Consider the following 21109-nt stretch of genomic DNA (forward strand, 5'->3'; position numbering starts at 1 on the left):
TCCAAATTGAAATATCAAATTTTGAAAATATCCAACCCCTGCACGACCTGGAGAGCCTTCCTCCGGCTGAAACATCCTTTATTATCTCCATGGGTGAACAGCACCCACAGCTCTGCCGGGTGCTGTGCGTGGGGGAGAGCGGCCCCCGGGGCGTCCCCTCCCGTGGGGATGCTCGGTCCCCTCCCGCCCTGCGGCAGCGTCCCCTTCCCAGGGACGGAGGTGGCAGCGGGGCAGGGCGGTGGCGTCGGGGTGCGGGGTGGCAGCCCTGGCGCTGCGTTTCGGGAGCTGGAGGTCCGCCCTGTCCTTCAAAGCCTCCCACCAACAGGAGCGGCACCGCCGCCCCTGCAAGCCCCTACCGCAACCCCCCAAAAAAGCTTCTGGGGAAACCTCTGCCTCGCCGAAGCCCGGGCCTCCCTGCCGGCGAGGGAGAACGCTTTGTTCCCTCCCTCCTCCCAGCAACTTTTGGCATATTTCGGGCCTGGTTTTGTACCTCCCCCCCACGCCTCTTTCCCAGACTAAACAACTCCAACTTCGCCAGCCCTTCCCGAGCGCCCGGGGCCGGCAGCGCCCGCGGACCCCGCCGCCGGCGAAGCACCGGGGTCCCCTCCTTATCCCCCCGCACCGTTTGGGGCTGTGTAGGGGGCGGGGGGGGGGTCACACAGCGGGGGCCGGGGCGCGGCGGGGAGCCCAGGTGGGGCAGGCAGGGCGGCGGGGCCGGGCCGGGGGCGGGGGCAGGCGGGACGGGGCGTCCCATTTCCTCCGGCCGCCGGGAGCCTCCGCCGGGGCGGGCGGGAGGACGAGCGAGGGGCCGCGGGCACCGAGGTAGGTTGGCCGGCGGGGACGGGGGGGTCCCGGAGAGGGGTCCCGGGGGGACCCGCAGCCGCCGGGCATCGCCCAGCCACGCTGGGCTTCCCCGGGCGTTATCCTTGGCTTTGTCTTGTCCAAATCCAGGGCTTTTTTTTCGGTTTTTCTTAAGGCCACATTATCTGCTGCCCGTACCCCCGCGGGCGGGCAGCAGCGCAGGCAGCTGCCCCCCGCGGTGGGGTTGGCTCTGGGGCTGGGGCCGGGGCCGGGGCCGGGGCTTGGGCAGGGCCGGCGGGACCGCGGCACAGCCGGCGGGGCAGGTGCTGGCAGAGCCGGGTGGGGACAGGGGCACTTGAGAAATGGCGATGAAGGGCAACCACCTCGCAGGGGACATTGGGCAGAAGAAGGCCTGCCCAGCACCAGGGGTTTCGGGTCTCGAAAGCTAGAGGTAAGGCTGCGCCAACAACTTTTGCTGCTACTTCTCCCCTGGGGAGCCGCAGGGCTGGCCCAGGTGGATCTGCAGTCCCCTGACCCTCCTGTAGCCAAAAACGTCTGCGATCCAGCCCGGGGAGGGCCGGGGGTGGGCTGGCTGGGGGCTGCCCGCCGGCCCCGGGGAGGCAGCGCTGGCTGTGCCAGGCTGCAGCCGAGACCGAGGTGGCTCAGAGGAGCTCCCGGTGCCGTCCGGGGTGACATCGGTGCTTTTCTGAAAGCAAAACTGGTCTTTTGGCCAGGAGTTGCACTGATCCCGGGGCCGATGGCAGCTGCGCGTGTGCAGATGGCGATGGCAGAGCGGGCTCCAGGCAGCAGCTTGCAAAATAGTTTCACTTTAACCCTGTTATCCAACATTCGTATCAGTAGCTTTCCAAATTGCTCCCTTTAGGGGATGAAAGCATCTATGTGTGGCTTCTGGCTGGAAGGTTTGATGGCCGTGGGAATAAGATGAAACTTTGGTTGGTTTTGTTTGCTGGGTGGTGGCTTTTGGTGTTTGATTTTTAGTGTTTGAGTAAGGTCACTCGAGCCTGCTACGAGTTCTGGGAGACCGGCAGTAAAACTTATTATTCACCATTTCCAAAACAGTAACATGCAATCCCAGCTAAGGAAACTGCTCACCCTCAGTGTCAGGTTTCATCCAGCTTTCCCTTAAGTCTGCAGGTGCAAATGGGAAAACGGGTGTCACTTGTGTGTGCGTGCGTAGCTGTGTCTGTGCTCACTGTATCAGAAAGCTTGCAGGCTCTGAGAGAGAAGTTAGCCTCTTCTAGCCTGACCTAGAGCTATCCCTGCCAGTGGAAAGGGGGTATAAAGCTGATATAAAGCCAGTAAGAGAAGGAAATGATCTAATTTAATACTGTGATTCCTGCTTTGCACCTCTTACCATCAATTGCACGAAGTGAGGTCTCACCCGCATTGAGGAAATGGGGGTGGCCGCAAGTCAGATGCTTTCATGGCACCTCTGCAAGTCCTGAGTTGTAGCCGGACACCGAGCACTGGGGAGTTCAAATAACCTAGAAGTACTTGGGGCCAAACCTCACAGGTCATGGGCTGTAGGTCAGTTGTCCTCTGGAGCTGCCCCTGCTCTCAACGTGGATGTAGGGAGAAGCACCTTAGAGCAGCCCTGCTCCTGCCTGAGCTGGGCAGCATGTCAGCCAAGAGAAGCCGGTCAAGCTTTGCTAGGCTGGAGAGGACTTCACACAGACATAAGAGCCTGTTGAGAGTTGAGCCTAAAGGGCTTAACTTGCAAAATCAGGTCCTAAAACATCTCCAGCTCTCTACCCTCTGCCACGGTGACCCTGCGTAGCAGTTTCCAGCCCTTTGCCCCCTGTTTCCAGCCAACTACAACTTTTCTGCAAACTCTACCTCCATCCCCAGCCACCGCGGTTGCTCTGCAGCACGCAGGATGTGGGCAAGACAGCATTGCCAAGGCAACCCCTCTGTTTTGATTTCCCCGTGCTCAGGCTGGCAGCCTTTACTCCCCCAGCTCAGCCAGGCAAACCATGCACGCCAATAGTTGGCGGTGCCATCCCAAGCTGGCCCTCAAAAGGAGCTTGTTTTCCACCCACGGCCGCCTGTAACTCCGTAGGAGTGACAGATGCTCTCCACCCTTGAAAACTGGCTCCTTCAGAGCCAACATGGATTAAAGAACCTCATGTTGGACGCCCAACTTTGATTAAAACTTACAGAAGCTGCACGAACCCCAGCTGTGCAGAGCTGCCATCAGATGGAGCCATCCATGCCTGGCCACAGGATTTCCCCAGCAAGTTACCATGTCAGCTTTCCCCTGACTCACTGCCAGCACCAGCTACCCAAAAACAAAGAGCTCATTTAACAGGGCGTTTAGCAGCCCTCCCCAAGACGCTGCCCTGTCTCCCAGTGCCTCCCTGGCCTCATTTTTTGGTCCCATACCTTGACACAAAAAAACAGCCAACCTCCCAGCTGCAGCTCCGTGTGCGTTGAGCACCCGGTTCACACCCATGGTGGACCCCGGTGCGGCTCTCCGTGTTCGTCCTCTGTCTAAGGCGAGATGTTGCTGTCACACCAAACTGAGCAGCAGCACGGATTTTTCCTAAATGCAGCTCCTCGCTGTGCAAACAGACTTTTAGCTGACAAATGAGTGGCCTTGGGTAACCCCTCTACCCTTGGAGTTGTGACTCAAAAGGCACCAGTTTTTCTACTTTCCCCTCCTCTTTTTTTTTTTCTTCTTATATTAAACTGAAGAACCCCTTTATTTTGCGCACAGACATCCCTTCATGTACAAAACAAAACGTGGTGCACACACCAAAAAGGCATTTGAAAACCAGCTGCATAGCCGTGCTGAAAGGTGGCCCTGGGATTTCAGCGCTGCTTGCTCAGGGCAGCGGCAGCTACCTCTGCCTTCCCCTTGCAAAGGATGCTCGGCCACATCCCTGCTGCTCCGAGCTTGCCCAGCGCGGCTGCATGTCCCCGCCTGGGCAGTTCCCAGGAACGAGCAGCAAGGGCCTGTGCAGCTCTGGTTTAAAGTGGAAACATTTCAAAGGACTCTGCAGCCTTTTTTTTTTTTTTCCTTTCTTTTTTTTTCTCTGCAAACAATTAATTACAAGTTTAAGAGGAAGTTCCAGCCCTCCTTCCCTCCCTAGAAGTTTAGAGGCAATAAATATGAAGCAGCTCAGCGCAGGAATAAAATTGTACATCCTGTTTTGTCTGAAATAAGGCGGTTGTTGTTTTGAGGTTGGTTTTTTTACTTCTTTTTTGGAGTGAAGTGTATCATAGGCATCCAGTGTTCCTGCCTGGATAATGAGCTGTCAGGGTATTTATGGATAAATGGCAAACCTGCTTCACACAGATGATTCAGGCTGAGGAAAAGCCGCTCTGTTTATTTGTGTTGCAGTTTAACCTTTACTACAGCTGTCCTAAAAAAAGGCCTCAGTGAGGATGAAGGTTGGGACAAGGAGCAGTTTTAAGAAGTGGCCCTCACTGCTTCCCCCCCTTGCCCTTTGCTTGTAATGCCTGCGGGCGGCAGATAGCAGAGACTGGCACCCAGAGAGCCCTCACTCATCTCCCCTGGGAGCAAAAGCAGATCTGTAATGCTCACCACCAGCTCCGGGCAGGGCGTAGGAAGGGGACGGATGGGATTTCAAGTCTCCGAACCCTCGTTGGTAGCCCGTGATTTCTCAGGTGAGGACGGCGGTGATATCACCATCCTCTGCCGGATAGGGGAATGAGGCAATGCAGGGAGCAGCCGGTTTCCCGAGGCCAGGAAGCTGCTCGGCAGCAGAGGTGGGGTGGAAATGGTTCTTCTACCTCTTGCAGCACCATCCCTCCCTCCTGGGTGCATGCCTGGCATCCCCACCATCCGGCTTGTCTACCTCCAAAAAAACCCCACCCAGCGATGCAGCAGACTGGACAAAAATCCAGCAATAAAATATTAGCTACAAACATCTTTATTCATCCAAAGCCCAAACTACCTCCCAAAGCTCTGTGTTTCATTTTTTATATCTCAAATGGGAGCTTTTCAGAAAGGCACCCACAGATATTTGTACGTCCATTTTTATCACATTTCCCACACTTACGGTCAAAAGAGAAACCACAGCTAATTGTGGCCAGCTCAGCTATGCTCTTGTGCAGATCGAAACAGTAAATTTGCTGTGGTCAGTCTGTTTCTGCGACAGGTGGGGAGGATAAACCCTTCTCTTTACATAGGATCTGAGCACTTGTGGAGTCCCGGATTGAGACCTCAGCATCTACACTGAAGGATTCGGCTCTTGGGGTCTTGGCAATCGGGTATGAAAGCCAGCAGCCAGGGGCGGCTGGTGAAACAAGACCCCAGACAGCTTTGTAGGTCCCAGGACAGCGTTTCTGAAAGGAGGTTTTTCCCTTGGGAGCCACCTTTTCTGGGTGCAGCCCCATTTCCTACCCAGAGCATCGGCAGCAGCGCGAGGGCTATGGTTAGGGTTGGGTAGGACTCGTGGCTTCTTTTTCGGGTAAGGCAGGCAGCTTTGCTGTTCGTTAGGAGTTAGGGTCTTCATTAGGATGCCAAAGTGAGGTGGGAGGATGCACAGTGGCACCGGAGCATACTTTTGCTTGGGACAGGGGCCCAGCTCCCAAAATGCTTGGTACAAGAGAGCGTTCCTTAGCAGGTGCTGCAACAGCAATAAATGCAATTCAAAGCAAGAGGAACGGTAGCGCTATGGACAAGGAGACTTTAACCAAAACCAGCCTGGGTCCCCTTCCCGTTCCTGCCTAGCAGCGCCCGGGATCTGCGAGAGCTGCCAGAGGGAGAGCCAAGGAGTCAGTGGTCACAAGGGACAAGTGGAGCAACCCCTCTAGGACACCTGTGGAGTTCAGGCTGTACCTCTTAAGTTTTCGTTACATGGAGGTGTTGGCTTTCCTTTTACTGCGCCTCAGCTTCCCCTCCTGTGCACGTGGGGATTTCAGCATTCCCTCAGGAGGCTGTGGGGCTTGAATCCAAAGGCTGGCAGACACTGATATAAAATGCCGAGGGAGGGTGAAACACGGTATTGGAGCCTGATAATGCTCCTGCCAGCTCTTCACCTGCACAACCTATAATGTAGTGACCCTCATGTTGAACCAGAACTGCAAACTCATGGCACAAAGCCCCCTGCCCTACTCACAACCCCTGGGAGCTTTGCCTGGCTCCAGGAGAGGAGGAAAGCCATGAGAAGAAGCAGCAGCTCCCTGCCCCTGCAGGAGGGCTTCCCCGGGAGCCCTGCTGCTAAGCAGCACCTCTCCCTCCCCGAGGGAGAGGAAAACCTTACGTCAGGCTGCAGAAATGCTCCTCAGCCCTACCCAACCCTTGGAGCAATTCCCAGGTGAGGCACAGCAGAGGCTCTTCCATCCCCAGCCAGCCCTCGTCCTCCCCCACTGCCACCTTTGCGGCCAGCTCCAGGTGCACAGAAGTGGCCATGGGTGCAAGGCTGCTCGCCAGGGTCCACCCGCCTGACTACTAGCCTGTGAGTCCCACTGACCATAGACCCCATCAAAAATCCAGGTGGTTTAACCACAGCCCCCACCCCAAACCTGCCGGCAGTGCCCCAGGTGCCAGACTGGCAGGAGTGGACCCCAGCACGGTGCCTGGGACGGGCGCACCTTGCCTCTGCGCTGCCCAGATGCAGGGCAGTGCACTGCCCGCAGCAGCTCGGCTGCCTGTCCTGGGACCCACGGCAGACCATGAGAAATGGTCTGTCCAAACCAGACACCCCATCCCAGGGTGGATCGGGGGTAAGGAGAGACCCATGATGTGTTGAGTGCCAACTGTCATGGCAGTGGTACCACTCTCTGCGGTGGTCCCTTGCCCGGACCAGGCAAGTCCCTTCCTAGACAGTAAAGCTCCCCCTGCAGAGGATTTCTCCTCTGCTAAGAAACGAGCCCTACAAAGGGCTGTAAAGGGTCCGTGCTCTGGCTGCCAAGTGAGGGTTAAGATGTATGTCCAGGGGGGCAGCTCAGCCAGATGCCAAGGCAAGTAGGGATGCCCAGCCAAAGCCCTCCTTTCCTATCCCCGCCACCAGGAACGAACCCCAGGAGAGGCTGGGAGGCTGTGTTTCTCAGATGGGAACGTGCAAAGGGACGTGGCCAGTAGCATGGCCCTGCTGAGGCTTTGGCTGTGCTGGCAACTCCATGGAGAAAATTGCTGAGGGAGCAGGTACCTGATCCGTGTGGTTTCATGTCTCTGCAGGCACCATCCAAGGACACTTGTGGAGTCCATTAGCTGCTTACAGAAGCTGAACATATCCCAGGGGGCCTTCAAGCAGAGTGAGCAGCACAGGCAGCCTGCCCAGGAACCAACATGGAGCAGAAGATCAGCTCTTTCTTTAATTCCATCTTGGAGCTCATCCGTACCAAGCATGAGGAAGGCGTCTTCAACACCGTCTGCCTGGCCGTGCTGATGGGTCTGCCCTTCGTTGTCCTCATTGCATTCATTTTCATCTGCTGCCACTGCTGCTTCTGCAGCCGGAGAGGAGAAAGTAGGAAGAAAGGTGGCACCAGCAGCAACGGGCAGCTGCACGCCGAGAGGAACAAGAAGAAAAAGAAGAAGAAGAAGAAGGATGAAGAGGACCTGTGGATCTCTGCTCAGCCCAAGCTGTTCTTGCTGGACAAGAGACCGTCCTTGCCCATCTAGCGGACAGGAGGGCATTCAGGCCCTCCCCTCTGAGATGCCACCAGTCCTTTCAGCTGTGCACTACGAGGGGTGAGGAGATGCCAAAGCTGCTGCTACTTTATGGTAACTTTCAAAAGAGGCTGAGCCCAGCAGCTAACCAGTATGTTGAAGAGCCAGCAGAGAGCAAGGCAGTCGGGCACAGGTTTATGCAAGCCCCTTCTCCCCCACCACAAGAGTGTGTGCCCAAGGGCAGAAACCCCCGCAAAGGACAGACGTGCACACAGACACGTGCCCCGCTGAGCACGCGAGAGTGACCTGCCGCTGGGCCGTATGTACCTCCCGCCACGAGCACAACGCACGCGCACCGGGCTGGCACGCAGCGAACTGTGTGCAAGGCTCTCCCTCTGCACTCATGTGCAAGCACACGCGCCATCGCACGGACAAGGGTGCTCAGGACCACGTGCACTCAGAGACCAAGCTGCCTGCATGCGCCCGCTGCACAAACACGGATGGCTGCATGCGAAGCAAGCACAGGCATGCCTCCTGTGCTTGCCCTGCCGCAGAGATGGCACAACTTGACTGTCTAGGCTCCATCCAAACCCAGCTCATGCTGCAGATGCAAAAAAAGCCAAGCACAGAGTTACCCCACAGCTCGAAGATGTGCCATCTCCCTGGCCACCAAACCAAAGGCAACTGAGAGCATCTGAAGACAGATGCCCTCAGCCCAACCTTAGAGACCGCAAGACGCCATCTTAAGCGGCAAAGCAAGAAGGACGTGTTGCCACCCAGGCTAGAGGCAGGGAGGAGAGAGAAGGCTGCGAGACCAGCCCTTTTGCACCAGCACTTAAAAAAAGATCTTCCTTGAAAGACTGTTTTATGCAGACTTGCCTTTAGAGAGCCCACCACGCTACTGCAAGAGCAGAAACGCAAGCTGAGGCTGTGTAAAGGCTTGGCTACGGGCATTAGAGTTATTTATTGAATAACTGCGAAAGAAGAGCAGGACCAAAGGCCCCTCTGTTGTGGGGCTAGGCACACCGAGGTAGTATTGAAGCAGCAGCCACACTTTCCCAGCACAGAAAAGTGTGCTATCCCTGTGCTCTCCCAGCTGTCCCCTCTCCCTGCAGCCCTTATGCCACACATTAGACACACACAGACCCACGAGCACACGCTGCCGCCAGCTGATGCCATGCAGGCAGCTCTGGATGCCACGCGTGGCTGTCAAGCCGGACAGCTCTGGGATTTGGGATGTGCTGTAGAAGCAGAGGGGAGTAAAGCTCATGCCCACAGTCATCCCTTACCCAGAGGTGCATCATACCGCTGGACCCTGCATCCCTCTCCATCGTCATCTCCCTTGGACGTGCGATAGCTTGGCCAGGCACGGCAGCTCATTAGACCACACACAGCTCTCACCCCTGCTCTGGTTTTGACCCTCTGCTCACCCTGTGCCTGCATGCCCAGCCTACCTCCTGAGGAGCTGGGGGTCTCCTCTGCCCCCCGCTCTCTGCCCTGCCAGGGTCTGTCTTCCCCAGCTTGTTCTGCCAGCGAGGGATGCACACATGTGATGAGAAGCCTGATCACATCTGGGTTTTGCCCTGCATCTGTACACTGGATGTTTTTCTTCCACTTCTTAAGCTGCTGGAGCAGACTGGAGCTGCCAGCCAGAGCCAGACATCTCGGGGACAAGCAGCCAAACCCACGTGGGCAAGCCTGGACGGAGCTGCCGGACACGACCGCTTCCAGCCCCAGCAAGGGCGATGCCGCCTTCCCCCGGCTCCCGGGGCACACAACGGCGGGGGGGCAAAGCCACCAGTTAGAGGCTGCCGCTTGTGCCACCCAGTCCCAGCGCAGCCTGTTTTGTCCAACTTGGACAGGGCGGTGATGTTAACATCGCATCACAGGGTTTGGCTGCGCACAGCTGTGCTGGTAAGAGCCGGGAAGCCAGGCTCCTCCTCACGCAGCCCTTTAAATTGACCCCATATGTGCCTTATTTTCCAGCTTGCTTTGTTAGCATTGAAAGAAGTGACTCCCTTCTCCTCCAAAAGAGGAAGCAACATAAAATGGTATAAAAAAATTGGGATTTGCCACACCTAATCCTAGAGAGAAACATGCAGGAATAGCTCTGGTCTGTGTCCGAAACCCCCAGTCCAGCCAGGACCCTGGAGAACCAGCACTGCACTTGTATTATTCCTTTTTCCTTCCCTCCTTTCCCCCATCCAGGTATTTTTCCCAGCCCTCCTGCCTCCGAGCTCACCAGGTGGGCAAAGCAGCCTCCTCCCGTGGGCAAGAGAGCTGCCCGCACAGGTGCTCCTGCTGCAATCCAGAGGCACCAACAGCTCGGAGGAAGGGCGGTGCTGCTTGGAGGAATCAAAAAAAAAAAAAAATCAGAGTGAAGGGAAACACGATGGGAGGCCAGAGGCTTACCGGAACAAGCAGGGGCACGGAGGCAGCCAGCTCCAGCAGAGTACAGCCTACCTGGTGTGGAGCTGCCGGGCTTTGCGTGGCTGCCTGCGAGAAGGTCCTTCTCCGGAAGGGTTAGCGAGTAACATTTCAGGCGAGGGCAACTGATTCCTACAAGAAGCAGAGAGCTGTCAAGAAAACGTCTGTGTTGTGTCACACACAACATCTCCGATCCAGGCTTTTAGGAAATTCAGACCTGGCTCTGAACTCAAGAGCTCCCTGAAATCATCATTCAAACCACCCCTGGGGTGGGCAGGGAGGGACCAGGCTACAACCCTGCCCTAATCCGTCTGACCAGTGGATGGTCGAAGCCTCTGCACCCCATAAAGCAGAGGGGCTGACTCACTCAAAGGCTGCTGTTTTAACCAAACCATCCACTGAATCAGCTGCTTCTTGAGACAAAAGCAAAAGAGCAGCGGCAGCCTGAGGTGCAGTAGGACCTGTCACCCATCAGCCAGGCAGCAGCAACCCCGCAGCACCCACACTAACAAGGCGGCAGGAGATGCATGGTACAGAAACTCTGCTGCCTGGATCCCCGCTCTCCAGACACCTCTGCGCTGCCTCCCCACAACTGCATTTCAGTATCAACCTTTTATTTTCCTAAACAGTCCCTGCAACAGGGGGAAAAAAAAAAACACAATATTTTTTGCAGTGTTTCTTTTTTAAAACAAAAATAAATGACTCAAACTGCAAACAAATGCCATGTCTCTAGCTCTCAGTTGTGTGTTTATTTTCGTGGGGAAATCTTTCTTGTATCTGCATCCTGGCCCTAGATAAGACGCCAGGAGAGCTCAGAGGGTGAGGGCTGTGCAGTCTGTGCCTGGAGCCAGCTGTGCAGCTCCGAGAGACATTTTCTTAAAGAAACAGCTTAGCTTAATCAAGTTTAATGGCCTCGCCTTGTTAATGAACACAGTCAAGCACCTTTCCCCAAGGGCAAAAGTAGTGGGAAGAAGAAAAGCAGCGTTTCTGCACTGCGGGAGGTGGACTGCAGAGGGGTTTTTCCTTGCTGAGGGTCAGCAGCACGGACTAGTTAACCCCAGTTGGTTTTGATCAGACAAGTATTTCACGGTGTCTGCAGCTTCTTGCAGCTGTCTGCGTTGGGCACATAACGGTACTGGGTGCACATCTCTGCTGGGCAGAGCCTTTCCAAATCGTGCACCACTGAGCTGTCCCTCCACGAGAGCAGAACTCAGTCTGCCTCTCACCTGCATGATGCACCAAGCTGCACCTTGCCCACAGAGCTGAGGCTCTGGAGGAGACTGGTGGTAAGAGGCACACAGGACCGCAGCAGCGAGCAGCTGGAAATGGCAGAGACACGCTTTTTGGGGGAAGGCACGAGTAGTGCACACCTTGCTTCTCTCCAGATGGCAACCCTGCACACCGTATTCAGGGCCAGGCATTCTTGAGTAGCATGGGCTGCAGAGAGAAGGGGAAGTTCCTGGGTCCCAGGTTAGAAACAGGCAGGGGCTGAGGTCAAGCTGAGGGATTGAGGAGATGCAGAAATTGTACCTGCAGGCCCCTGAAACACCACTAGGAGGGGAGAATGGGATCTCCACTGACTGCTCCTCTATTTATTCAGCCAACAAACCTAGAGCAGGGACCAGAAGTAACATTGCTGCTTTCCAAGCAAGTGCCCAGAGCAGCAGGACTTTCCTGTCTTCCCTCCTCATTGCACCATGCAGAGTGCAACACCTCTGGGAAGAAGCGTGCCTTCTCCCTCCTCCTCCTGGGTAAGCGCGGGGATGGTGGGGAGGTGGGTGAAGAATCCACCACCTCTCCCCCTGCAGCGGCATTTCGCTGGGGTCCCCCACAGCAGCACTGGCCGTGCTGCACCCCAGATGTATCACAACAGAGAGGTCTTGGCTTCTGGGGCCCGGCAACAGGACAGTTCCCATCAACACCGAGATGCCAAGGCAGAGAGGAACCTTCTGGGACTCAAATTCTCCCCCTGGGCATGTTGCAAACCTCACTGGCTATAAAATTTAAGTGATCTCAGGGCAAGGCAGAGGTTTTGAGAGTCTGTTCTGGCCCTACACATCACTGTTACAGGTCTGGGCATAGCAGCAAAACAAGGGTAATAAGAGGATGTGAAATTTTAATGGAACTACCCCAACCAGCCTGAGCCTTGAAACCAGAACAGCCAGCTCCTGAAGGCAAACAAACCACGTTATCTGAGCAGTCCCAGCTTCCAGAGCTGGAGCACAGGCTTTGGTTAACCCCAAAAAGGTCTTTCCACAGAGGTCAGCTGGATACAGGGAAGTTTCTCCTGCACTAGCATGAAGAGATGATGCCATCCTGTGGCTGTTTGGAAATACTGACTTCCCACAATGGTTTTCCAGCCACTGCCACTTTGACTGCCCTTCCTGGTGAAAGAGGGGCCCATAATTAAGAGAGACAAGTAAGCCCTCCTCAGAAACTGCAAATAAAGGTGTCTCATTTGCCTTTCTCTCTGAAAGACAAAGCTCATACCGCTTAAGAGAATATTCCCTGCTCTCAGGTAAGATTCAGCTTTAGAAGGGAATTGTGCTTTGCCTCTGAGGTTTGCACAGGAAAGAGCTGCTGGGCACAATCATGCCTGCTGCTTTTTAGAGCATACGCTTACTTTTAGAGTGGCTGTGTGTGAGGCTAGTCCTCCGGTCCCCCCTTCCTCATGTCTACACTGTGCCCTTTCACTGAACAACACAGTGAACCATGTCCTTGCCTACAGACACGCGGGCAATGGGGAGCAATCCACAGCAAAGAACCCTCATCATTTTCCTGTGTTGTCCTCTCATGCTCTTAGCACAGAGCCTGCAAAACACTTAAAGTGCAATTTTCCTTTCCTCTCCTCCTTCCATTAGTCTCCTCCTTCCACCAGCTGCCTGCCCACCCATGCAAGAGGCACAGCCCTGAAAGTACTATGAAGAATTTAGTACTCACCTTTGAGAGACGGCTCTCCAGCTAGCTCTCCTCAGCCAGGTCCTAGCAGCCACATATCAGTGAATCACTTTGGAGTATTCACAGTGTACCCATCCCTGTTTTGGAGCAGACTCCAAAGACATAATTTTCACAGCCCCAGTCTTTCCACATTGCTCTGGCAATGCTAAGGGCCTGGGTATTGCTCCATCTCCGTAAAGAAGGCTTAGTTTAAATGGGGAAAAAAAATAATTCTGCCACCCAAAGCAAAGAAGACAGAAATATTTTAAGACCTCCTTTATATGCAATTTTATTGCTTCCCCAAAGTCTGGGAAGGATTCTTTAAAATGTATTACTCAGCTTAGCACTGGGATAGAAAAGGCCATTAAGACACAGGACAATCACGTTCCAATCTCCTCAGACAAGGAAGCTTTTGAGCAAGCATCATTTGGTGAGCTCATAATTCTTCCCTGGCTATAGCTGGTCGTCCAGAATTTTAATATCTGCTCAGGGAAAGAAAATAAAACTCACTGTTATGGCTGTAAGGAGAAAAAGCAGCCAAATGTGAAACCATGCACTGGGGCCCACGTGAATCTGCAGACAGCCTGAAAGAAAAGCCTGATGGAGAGTGTGCAGGATTGGTTTAACTCAGAGATGTTCATTTTTGAGGCAGATGACAAGCATTATCACTTCAGCATCACTAGCTACCACACCGCTAATGAAAAAGCAGAAGGTGGCAGATGGGACAGTCGCATAGAGAATTTTGTTCATGGTCTGTAAGTGGCCTCTTAGGCAAGCGGTATGCAGACGGGCTTGGGATGGTGAGCAGAGCTTGGAGGAGTACGGCCCTTACACTCACCCTGTTCTGGGCCTCACCTAGGAGTGTAAACATTAACTCACTGCATGTCTCCTCAGGCTTTTCTTTGGACTAGGAGACAACAAGAGACAAACAAAATAAAGAGCAAATCACCTGGAGAGATGCAATACTGGAGGCTGAGGGACCCAGACCACAGACCTCACCTGGGTTAACGAGCCTTGCCAGCAGCCTAACAATATTTCCCAAACCCCAGATCTTTGACTGGAGGAAGAGTAGGGAGTGTGCCCCAAATTATGAGGAGAAAGGAAAAAGATGACCACAGACCAAGACAGGGAGAGGGGACAGTCTCAGGAAAGCTCACTCTGATGTAACTTAAGGAGCTATTATTTTTTACTGGGATCAAATTTAATTCTTTGAAGTCTGAAGTGGATGGCACCAGAAAAGGACAGAATTCAGAAGAGTTAGCGCCTGGGTTTTGAGAAACAACATCATACATTCAAACTTGTTTTATGGAAAGTTCATAGAAGTTGCATACATTGGATCAAGCAGGTCCTTGTCATGTTTAGCCAACCAGGTGAGCTACAAGTTGGATGCTCCCCACAAGCCCCCTCCCAGTCTATGACAGATCACCCATCAGGAGCTCCAAAGGCTGGAAGCAGGCTGGGCTGCAGGTCCAGAGGTCTCTGAGTGCACGTCAGTCAACAATTGTCTCCAATGTATTGAAGAAAGTTGTCTGAATCTAACTTTGTTAAGAAATACTGAATCATTATCTTTGGGTACTATACTACACAGAGTTCGATTTAAGCCCTGATCTTCTTCCTCTTCCCTGATAGAGACCTCTTCTTCCTCCCCAGGATTGGCTCATTACTTGAAGACTGAGGACGGATCTTCATCTCAGTAAAAGGGATGGAGAATTCATGGCCTTTCCATGGCTCCCAGTTCACCCCCTGGGAAAAGACCAAGGAATTTCTTTTATTAAAGCACCCAAACCAGGTGTTAGGAGTCTACCACTGCCCCCCTCTTTAGCCCTGCCATAAACAGAGACACTATTGTTCACCAGATTTTGACTGTAATTATCATCAGTCTTCCAGACACTCCTAATACAAATCAAATCTCTATCCAGTTTGGAACACAACAGGACTGAGCCATCTTCAAGCCCAAAATAAGCCTGTACAATGAGATGCACACCAAGGCATGCACTGACAGCCAAGGTATAGGCTACATGAGACAGTGAGCCAGCATCCTAGTGAGTGTTCCTTTATGTGTTCCACTCAAAAATCAAGACAGCTCCACCTCAAGTATCTCTGCCCACAAGAATCAGGGGGCCATGAGCTCAAGTCCTTTGGATCCAGGGAGGACAGAGTAAGAGCTACAAGCTTTGTTATGGATCATCTTCCTTTCAAGTGAAAGGAGTTAGGATAGCCTGGGCAATCTCTCCTGCTCCAAGGAGAGACATCCCTCCCATGTGTTTTCTCAAGGCTAGGGAGAAGAGCTAACCACCACACAGAGCTCTGCCACTCACCTCGCTGTGCTTGTTCTCCCCGTATTTCCCATTGAGGTTGGCCAAGTGGCAGTTCTTGTACCACCACGCACCATGGTGTGTCAGAGCGCAGTTGCTGAGAGCCACATCATTGTCTCTGTCCCACGTTGTGAACTTCCAGCCATTGTGGTAGGTCATTGCATCCCCTAAGGGAAGGGATGAAAGACATGAACAGGAGTAAGAGACTACAGTTGCTCAGCCTGAGGGCTTATACACTCTTCAGGCAGAACAGAGCAGGCCTGTCAGGGGAAAAGCAACAGCACAGGATGGGTCTGGACCATAATTTCTAAAGGGCTGCTATTAGAAGGCATGTCCAAGGGCTGGATCCCCCCAGCTGAAGGTCTAAACCTTATGGCAAGAGGAGATTAAAGGATAAGTGGAAGACTATGGACACAATGGCAATGGTAAGGTGCCTTTTCAGCTGGTGTTTCACTGGTTACAGAGCCCCCTCTTCCCTGTGAAAAAGCAACTCTTTCTCCTGTCTTCAGCAGGAGATGGACCTGTGGGCACACTCTTCTCAGTCTTCCTAGGAAGTACAGACTTCTCTCCTCAAAGAGAACCACATCTGATCTAACCTGACCTAATGAGCTCCCACGCTACTGGCAAAACAATTACACAGGTCCCAGCATTTGCTTCCCTGTGCGAAGCAGAGACAGCACAAGCATGAGGCACTCCTCACCAGCATTGCCTCTGTAATTCCCCACTGACAGCCTGTATCTGTCCCTGCTCGAGGAAACCTGGAAGAAGTCATAGACAGCATAGACAGATTCACTGGCTGTCCGCAAATCCACCCGGAGCTCATAGCGGATGGGGCTGCTGCTTGTGAGATTGTGCAGCTTGTCAAGACCTAGAAGAAAAAAAGAATTACTCTTAAAAGGGAAAAGCCTGTTCACCCTAGCAGTCCTAGACTCTCACCCTGTGGCCATTTTGGTTAAATCAGCTATCTCCTGCCTCCGTCCTTCCTGCTTGATGCTGTCGTGACATTTTGCCAAGTTTATTCTGTCTTATCTCATTTTCTGGCAAGAGACAGCAGTATCAGACAAAACAAACAGCCTAAACCAGCACAAGACAGGCTGTAGTGCAACATTATTTTTCCCAGAACCTTTAAAGACTCTTGCTCCAAAGACCTCGACCTATTTAGTGCTGGATTCTCTGATCCACGCAGAGTTCTCTAACAGAAGAAAAAATGACCTAATACACCAAGTTTTGTGTAGTATCCTAGACTTTGCGTTTTCACGAATGCAATTTCTTTATTTTTCCTCTCATATTAAAACAACACAAGCCTGAAATAAACCTTTCCAGAGTTTGGCTTGCTCTGAGACTACTCCAAAGCACAAACATGCCAGTGGAAAGACTTAGAGGGCCTTTAGAGATCACTCAGTGCTTCATTGGCACTTCTAGGGACGACACAGAAGCTGACAGTTCCAGAGTGCAGGCTTGGGGAGTGGGATATTTCAGCATTTAGGTGCTTCTACAAAGCTAATCTTCAGCTCTTCACTGGTCACACCCTTGTACTGTACCAAGCCAGAATTCCCCAGTGGGATCTCCAAAGCCTTCCACATAATTTTTCCAGCGTTTGTAGAAGTCCAGCTCGCCAGTGCTCCGCCTCTGAAACACCTGCAAAGCAAAGATTGCTGTGTGAGAGTTCAAGACAGGCTGAAGAGAGACAAGGAGGATGGGCGTCAGAAATGCTCATCCTGATTCAAACACAGACAAAAAGGTGAAGCATGCAGGAACAGACAACTCTAGCCGATGGTACACTGCACCTGAGCAGGGTACACACAGGAATCCATTTCTATTTTTTGACTGCACAGAAGCTCTTGGGATGAATACTTAGTTGTGCAAATTTTACAGTTTACTTTCCACAAATGCCTATGGACAGCACAAATCTGAGCATGATCTAAACACTTAGACAAAGCAGACTTAGGGACAAGATCCACAGAGACATGGGAGTTTCTAAACTTCACCAAGATCAGAGGGACTTGGGCAGTAACACGCAGCAATTTATTTCAGAGACTAAAATCACTTATCACTGAAAATGAAAGGTGAAGAAGGGAATAAAGACATTTTTATTTGGTCTTTTAGGGAGGCAGCTATCAAAGAACCTCTGATTCACTCTTTCATGTTCATACACATTCCTCACCTCAAAGCATCTGTGCTTCTGCCTCCAGATTCCCTTGAGCCACCCAACAACTACTGTGTGGTCAGGGTCCAGGTGCATGCTCACAGCACTAGCATTTAAAATACTAACAGGCATCAGCTGAACTGCGTTAACTGTCCATATATGTAACCTTATACTGTGGTCAAGATGAGATAATATAGCTTAGTTAACTCATTATGAAAGGCAGTTAAGCTAAGCTGTACTACCTCATCTTATGGCAGGGCTGAATGCACCCTCATATACAACTCCTGTGACCCTACTGGCAAGAGGTAACATATTAAGCTGTCATAACTCACTCATTACCCTCCATCAGCAATAACATAAGCCTGTGTGGCATTCACGACCAAACAATGAAAAAGCCTTTGAGCCATTCAGCCTCCCACAGCATTCCTACTGACAGTCTGAGGGGGTACATCAGCATCCACCACCCTTCCTGAAACATGCCACTCCATCAAGGCAGGAGCTGAAAGACAGCAGTGCAGTAGAGCAAAGGGAGCTTCAGCTAACACCGGTACCAGGTCCACTTGATTACATTCATAAAAAAACCAAAGAGGAGCAGAGAATCACTCACTATCCACCCGCCTCCATCAGTGGTCATGTCACAGTACACCTGCATCGGCCTGCTGTCATCCCCATTCAGGTAAATGGTGTACATGCCGCTGGAGGCATTTCCATTCTGCTGCGTCTGGCTGCAGTCCGCAGGATACGGGTAGAGGAAGCTAACTGAGAACAGAGATAGCAGAACTTCACATCAGCAAAGCAGGCCATGGAGCTGGAGGGGGCATTTCACACCTTTAGCAATCTCCTAAGGACTATGGAACTGGAAGAGAAGGAAAGAAACCAGCAGCCCACACTGTGCACTCACACAGTGAGCTGCACCAGCAAGTTGCTGCTGGCAGCCTTCCCCACTGCCTGGGAGCTGGCATGTGGATGGGGTCCCCACAGGCTGCAAGAGATGCAGTCCTGCGTTGCAGTGAGAGCAGGAAGAGGAGGCCTTGTTTGTGAAGGTGGGAGTGCCAGTAAACAGGGACTTTAATTTCTCTGCATTTCACAAGTTGTCCACAATTGGCAATGCCCTGTGGGCACTGGCACAGTACGAGAGGCTCCCACAGCAAGCTGGTGTGAGGTTTTGTTTGATTTGCTACCATTCTGGTGTACGTTTCCTGACCTCTGAAAACAACCTGGGCAGCTACCCAGTGCCACGACAGTACTTAAACAGCTGCGCTCTACCATTACCAGGATGGTACAGAAAGATCTCTAGAGTATCATCATCTCTCCTGCCCACTGGCAGCTCACCAAGAGGCTTTGTCCCACAGCTTTGTTTGCCAGCAGCACTGACCAGTGTGGGCAAGCTCCACTCACACTATCCCGTTGCTTCCAAGCCTCCAGATGGTGTGGCTTGGAATGGACTCCCAGCCAGGAAACACATCACTGACTCGCTAGATAGTTTGCTTCTGATCACATAGTTTCCCAGTGCATCTGTAGAACATGAACTCTATCTCTGACCTCTACCATAAAGTACAACAGCTGCAGAGCACAGGAAAAAGTGCAACACCCAAGGCAAAATCCTACCTGTTGAGAAGGTACTGTCTGTCTTTCTGCTCTGGTGATCTCCCTTATAGGCCATCACAAAGATGGTATACCTCACTCCTTGTTCCAGTCCTTCCAGCACAAACCGTTGCTCGCTAGGACCCAGCTGTACTTCCTGCCAAATAAAACAGATCAAAGGTTAACTCAACTCTGAATAGCATTTAGCTTTTCTGGACCACAGTGCCTCAAACTCCCTATGCATTTACAGGCTTTTCTTGTGGAGTTCAGACAGGCACATTCATTGTATATCCTTGAGACACAGAGCTTATCTCCTCAGAAGGAAGATTTGGGGCAAGGTCTCACGAAACACTGTTAGGCCACTGAGGACACTCTGTCCCCAGCGAGTGCTGCCCTTCCAGGTAATATGAAGTTAGAAAAGAGAGTGAAGAAGCAAACGTTCTCTGCACCTGAAGACCTGTTGGGAAGAGGCGTTCTACTGTCACAAAGTCCCTCCACAGCTTCTACTCATGACAGAAGCACATCTCCCTCCTTAAGCTCTCCCTTCCCGGACCGTGGATAGCATAGATTCCCCCTCAAAATTGTTTTTCTGTGGTCCATATACCCACAAGACCCAATTGGCAGAGTTCATAATCATAGGGGTGATTTCAGTGGGGTCTGCAGGGCTGAGGAATTCACTGTACCTTGCTCGTGCCATCTTGACCCTGGTAGGTCAGCGTGTAGCCATCAATCTGTGCTGCAGGAGGAGTCCAGGTAACTACGCCAGTAGAATGAGTCACATCTGATACACGGAGGTTCTTGGGAGGATCAATCTCTATTGAAAAAGAAAATTCAAGTCCCACTGCATAAATGAAAGACAGCAACTGCAGTGCAGGGCTTGGGCTGAGCTTTCAATGCCTGATCCTGTTAACTGGGAACTACTGAAGTCACCCAGTGACCTTCACAGCTAGCAAGAAGCAGCGGAAGCCTAGACCGCACATGGCAGGGTCTGCTACAGATGGGACGTTTTGTGAGCCCTGCAATTGGCTCAACTCTACAGGGCCCAGGAGCTCCCGACATGTCTGCCTGAGAAGTCTCCATCAGGCTCATCTCTGAGGAGCATTCACAGATAGGTCAGGTTTGGGCTTTATGCCCCAGTCCTGGAGCATGGCCCTCGTGTGGCCTGCTGAGAGCCCCTACCCCTTGTTTCCCTATTGCAGATGAAGAATGACTTCACAGGCTTTATTGTTGTCATGCCTCAGCTTTCTTTAGTAAATGCAGGAATACAAAGAAGCCCACAGCTTTACTGTTTAGTCTGTGCTGTATATGGGACACCAGCTCCTTCACTGACATCAAAGGCTTAGCCAGACTTTTCCTGTGCAGTCAGACTGCCCAAGTTCAGCATGAGGAGAACAAAATTATTTTTAAGCAATGCCAGTTCACAGCAGTGGTCAAAAAGCATCTGTCTTATGAGATACCCACAACAGGGCTGTAGTGCTTCCCTCAGGATAAAAGCAATTTCTAAAGCTCAGTTGGAATTAACAATGGAAGAAGCCTCCTCTAATTTTCACCCTGTGCTTGCTATATTCTTGTGTTTTGGGAACATCTTAAGGAAAACAATTTAAGGAGTAGGTTTGTCTGGCTTTCCAGGTTTAGAGAGAAGGTTCTTGGTGGGCAGTGCTGGCCTTCAGGGAAGAGTGCTCCAACCCTGAAGTACACCTGAGTTTAGAGCAAACTATAACTGAATAATTCATCTCAATTCCCTGCTCTTCCACAGACCTCCCTGTGGGACTACAGGCATGTCATTTAACTTGTCTGTTGATTCAGTTCTTTTCCACATAAACCAGGCAACACCACTTCCTAGACCTTGAAGAGTGCTATGAGGATAATCATAACAACGATTATAATGCATCAGTGAAATATTACAGTTGTGAAAAGGCCATGGAGGAAGACAAGGCCAAGCTACATCTATCTTAGATAAACGAGAAGAATGGAGCAGTGTGGCTTCTTCCAGGAAACACTGCACTCCTTGTGTACAGGGTTACTGCTTAAAACAGATACAAAGGCAAAGAAGAAGAAATGAAAACACCAAATACAAGGAGAACAACAGGGACGGTAACACCAACGTTCACAGAGCATGTTGTTTAAAACACTGGCTATTCATTATAACTGAAGACCACCTTTCACTAGACTCCGAGTTAAGCATTAGTTTATTATCTAATGAACTCATGCTTCATTTGGGAGACCACTAAACAATTGCTTTAAATAAAACGACACAGAAATCTTCTCAGAGTAGCTCATTACATGTATACCTCCCGC

General features: G+C 52.0%; 2 protein-coding genes across 12 annotated transcripts in view; one reads left to right on the forward strand and one right to left on the reverse strand.

Moving 5' to 3' along the window:
- Nucleotides 1-761: 761 nt before the first annotated feature.
- KIAA0040 lies at nt 762-10462 on the forward strand. Of its 2 annotated transcripts, none has more exons than XM_082311822.1 (2): nt 762-822; nt 6971-10462. In XM_082311822.1, exon 2 carries the CDS (start codon nt 7082-7084, stop codon nt 7412-7414), a length of 333 nt encoding a protein of 110 aa, XP_082167948.1. In that variant the 5' UTR covers nt 762-822; nt 6971-7081; the 3' UTR covers nt 7415-10462. The 2 variants fall into 2 exon arrangements, with proteins under 2 accessions (XP_082167948.1, XP_082167949.1); XM_082311823.1 differs by lacking the exon at nt 762-822 and adding an exon at nt 5011-5058.
- Nucleotides 10463-13334: 2872 nt separating this feature from the next.
- The window catches only part of TNN (tenascin N), a 43703-nt gene continuing 35928 nt past the window's right edge, over nt 13335-21109 (reverse strand). For 8 of the 10 annotated variants that reach the window (XM_082312942.1, XM_082312941.1, XM_082312947.1 and 5 more), the window contains 7 exons: nt 19495-19625; nt 18836-18968; nt 17835-17986; nt 16623-16719; nt 15782-15949; nt 15085-15248; nt 13335-14509 (listed from right to left, as the gene is read on the reverse strand). In XM_082312942.1, the coding sequence (XP_082169068.1) occupies nt 14363-14509; nt 15085-15248; nt 15782-15949; nt 16623-16719; nt 17835-17986; nt 18836-18968; nt 19495-19625 (992 nt within the window). In that variant the 3' untranslated portion in view covers nt 13335-14362. Of the gene's footprint in view, nt 14510-15084; nt 15249-15781; nt 15950-16578; nt 16720-17830; nt 17987-18835; nt 18969-19494; nt 19626-21109 lie in introns of those variants that run through there. The other 2 variants (XM_082312949.1, XM_082312948.1) reach the window with 2 other exon arrangements.

Source organism: Platalea leucorodia (assembly GCF_965183815.1).
Source record: "Platalea leucorodia genome assembly, chromosome: 5".
NCBI classification, from domain to species: Eukaryota; Metazoa; Chordata; class Aves; order Pelecaniformes; family Threskiornithidae; genus Platalea; species Platalea leucorodia.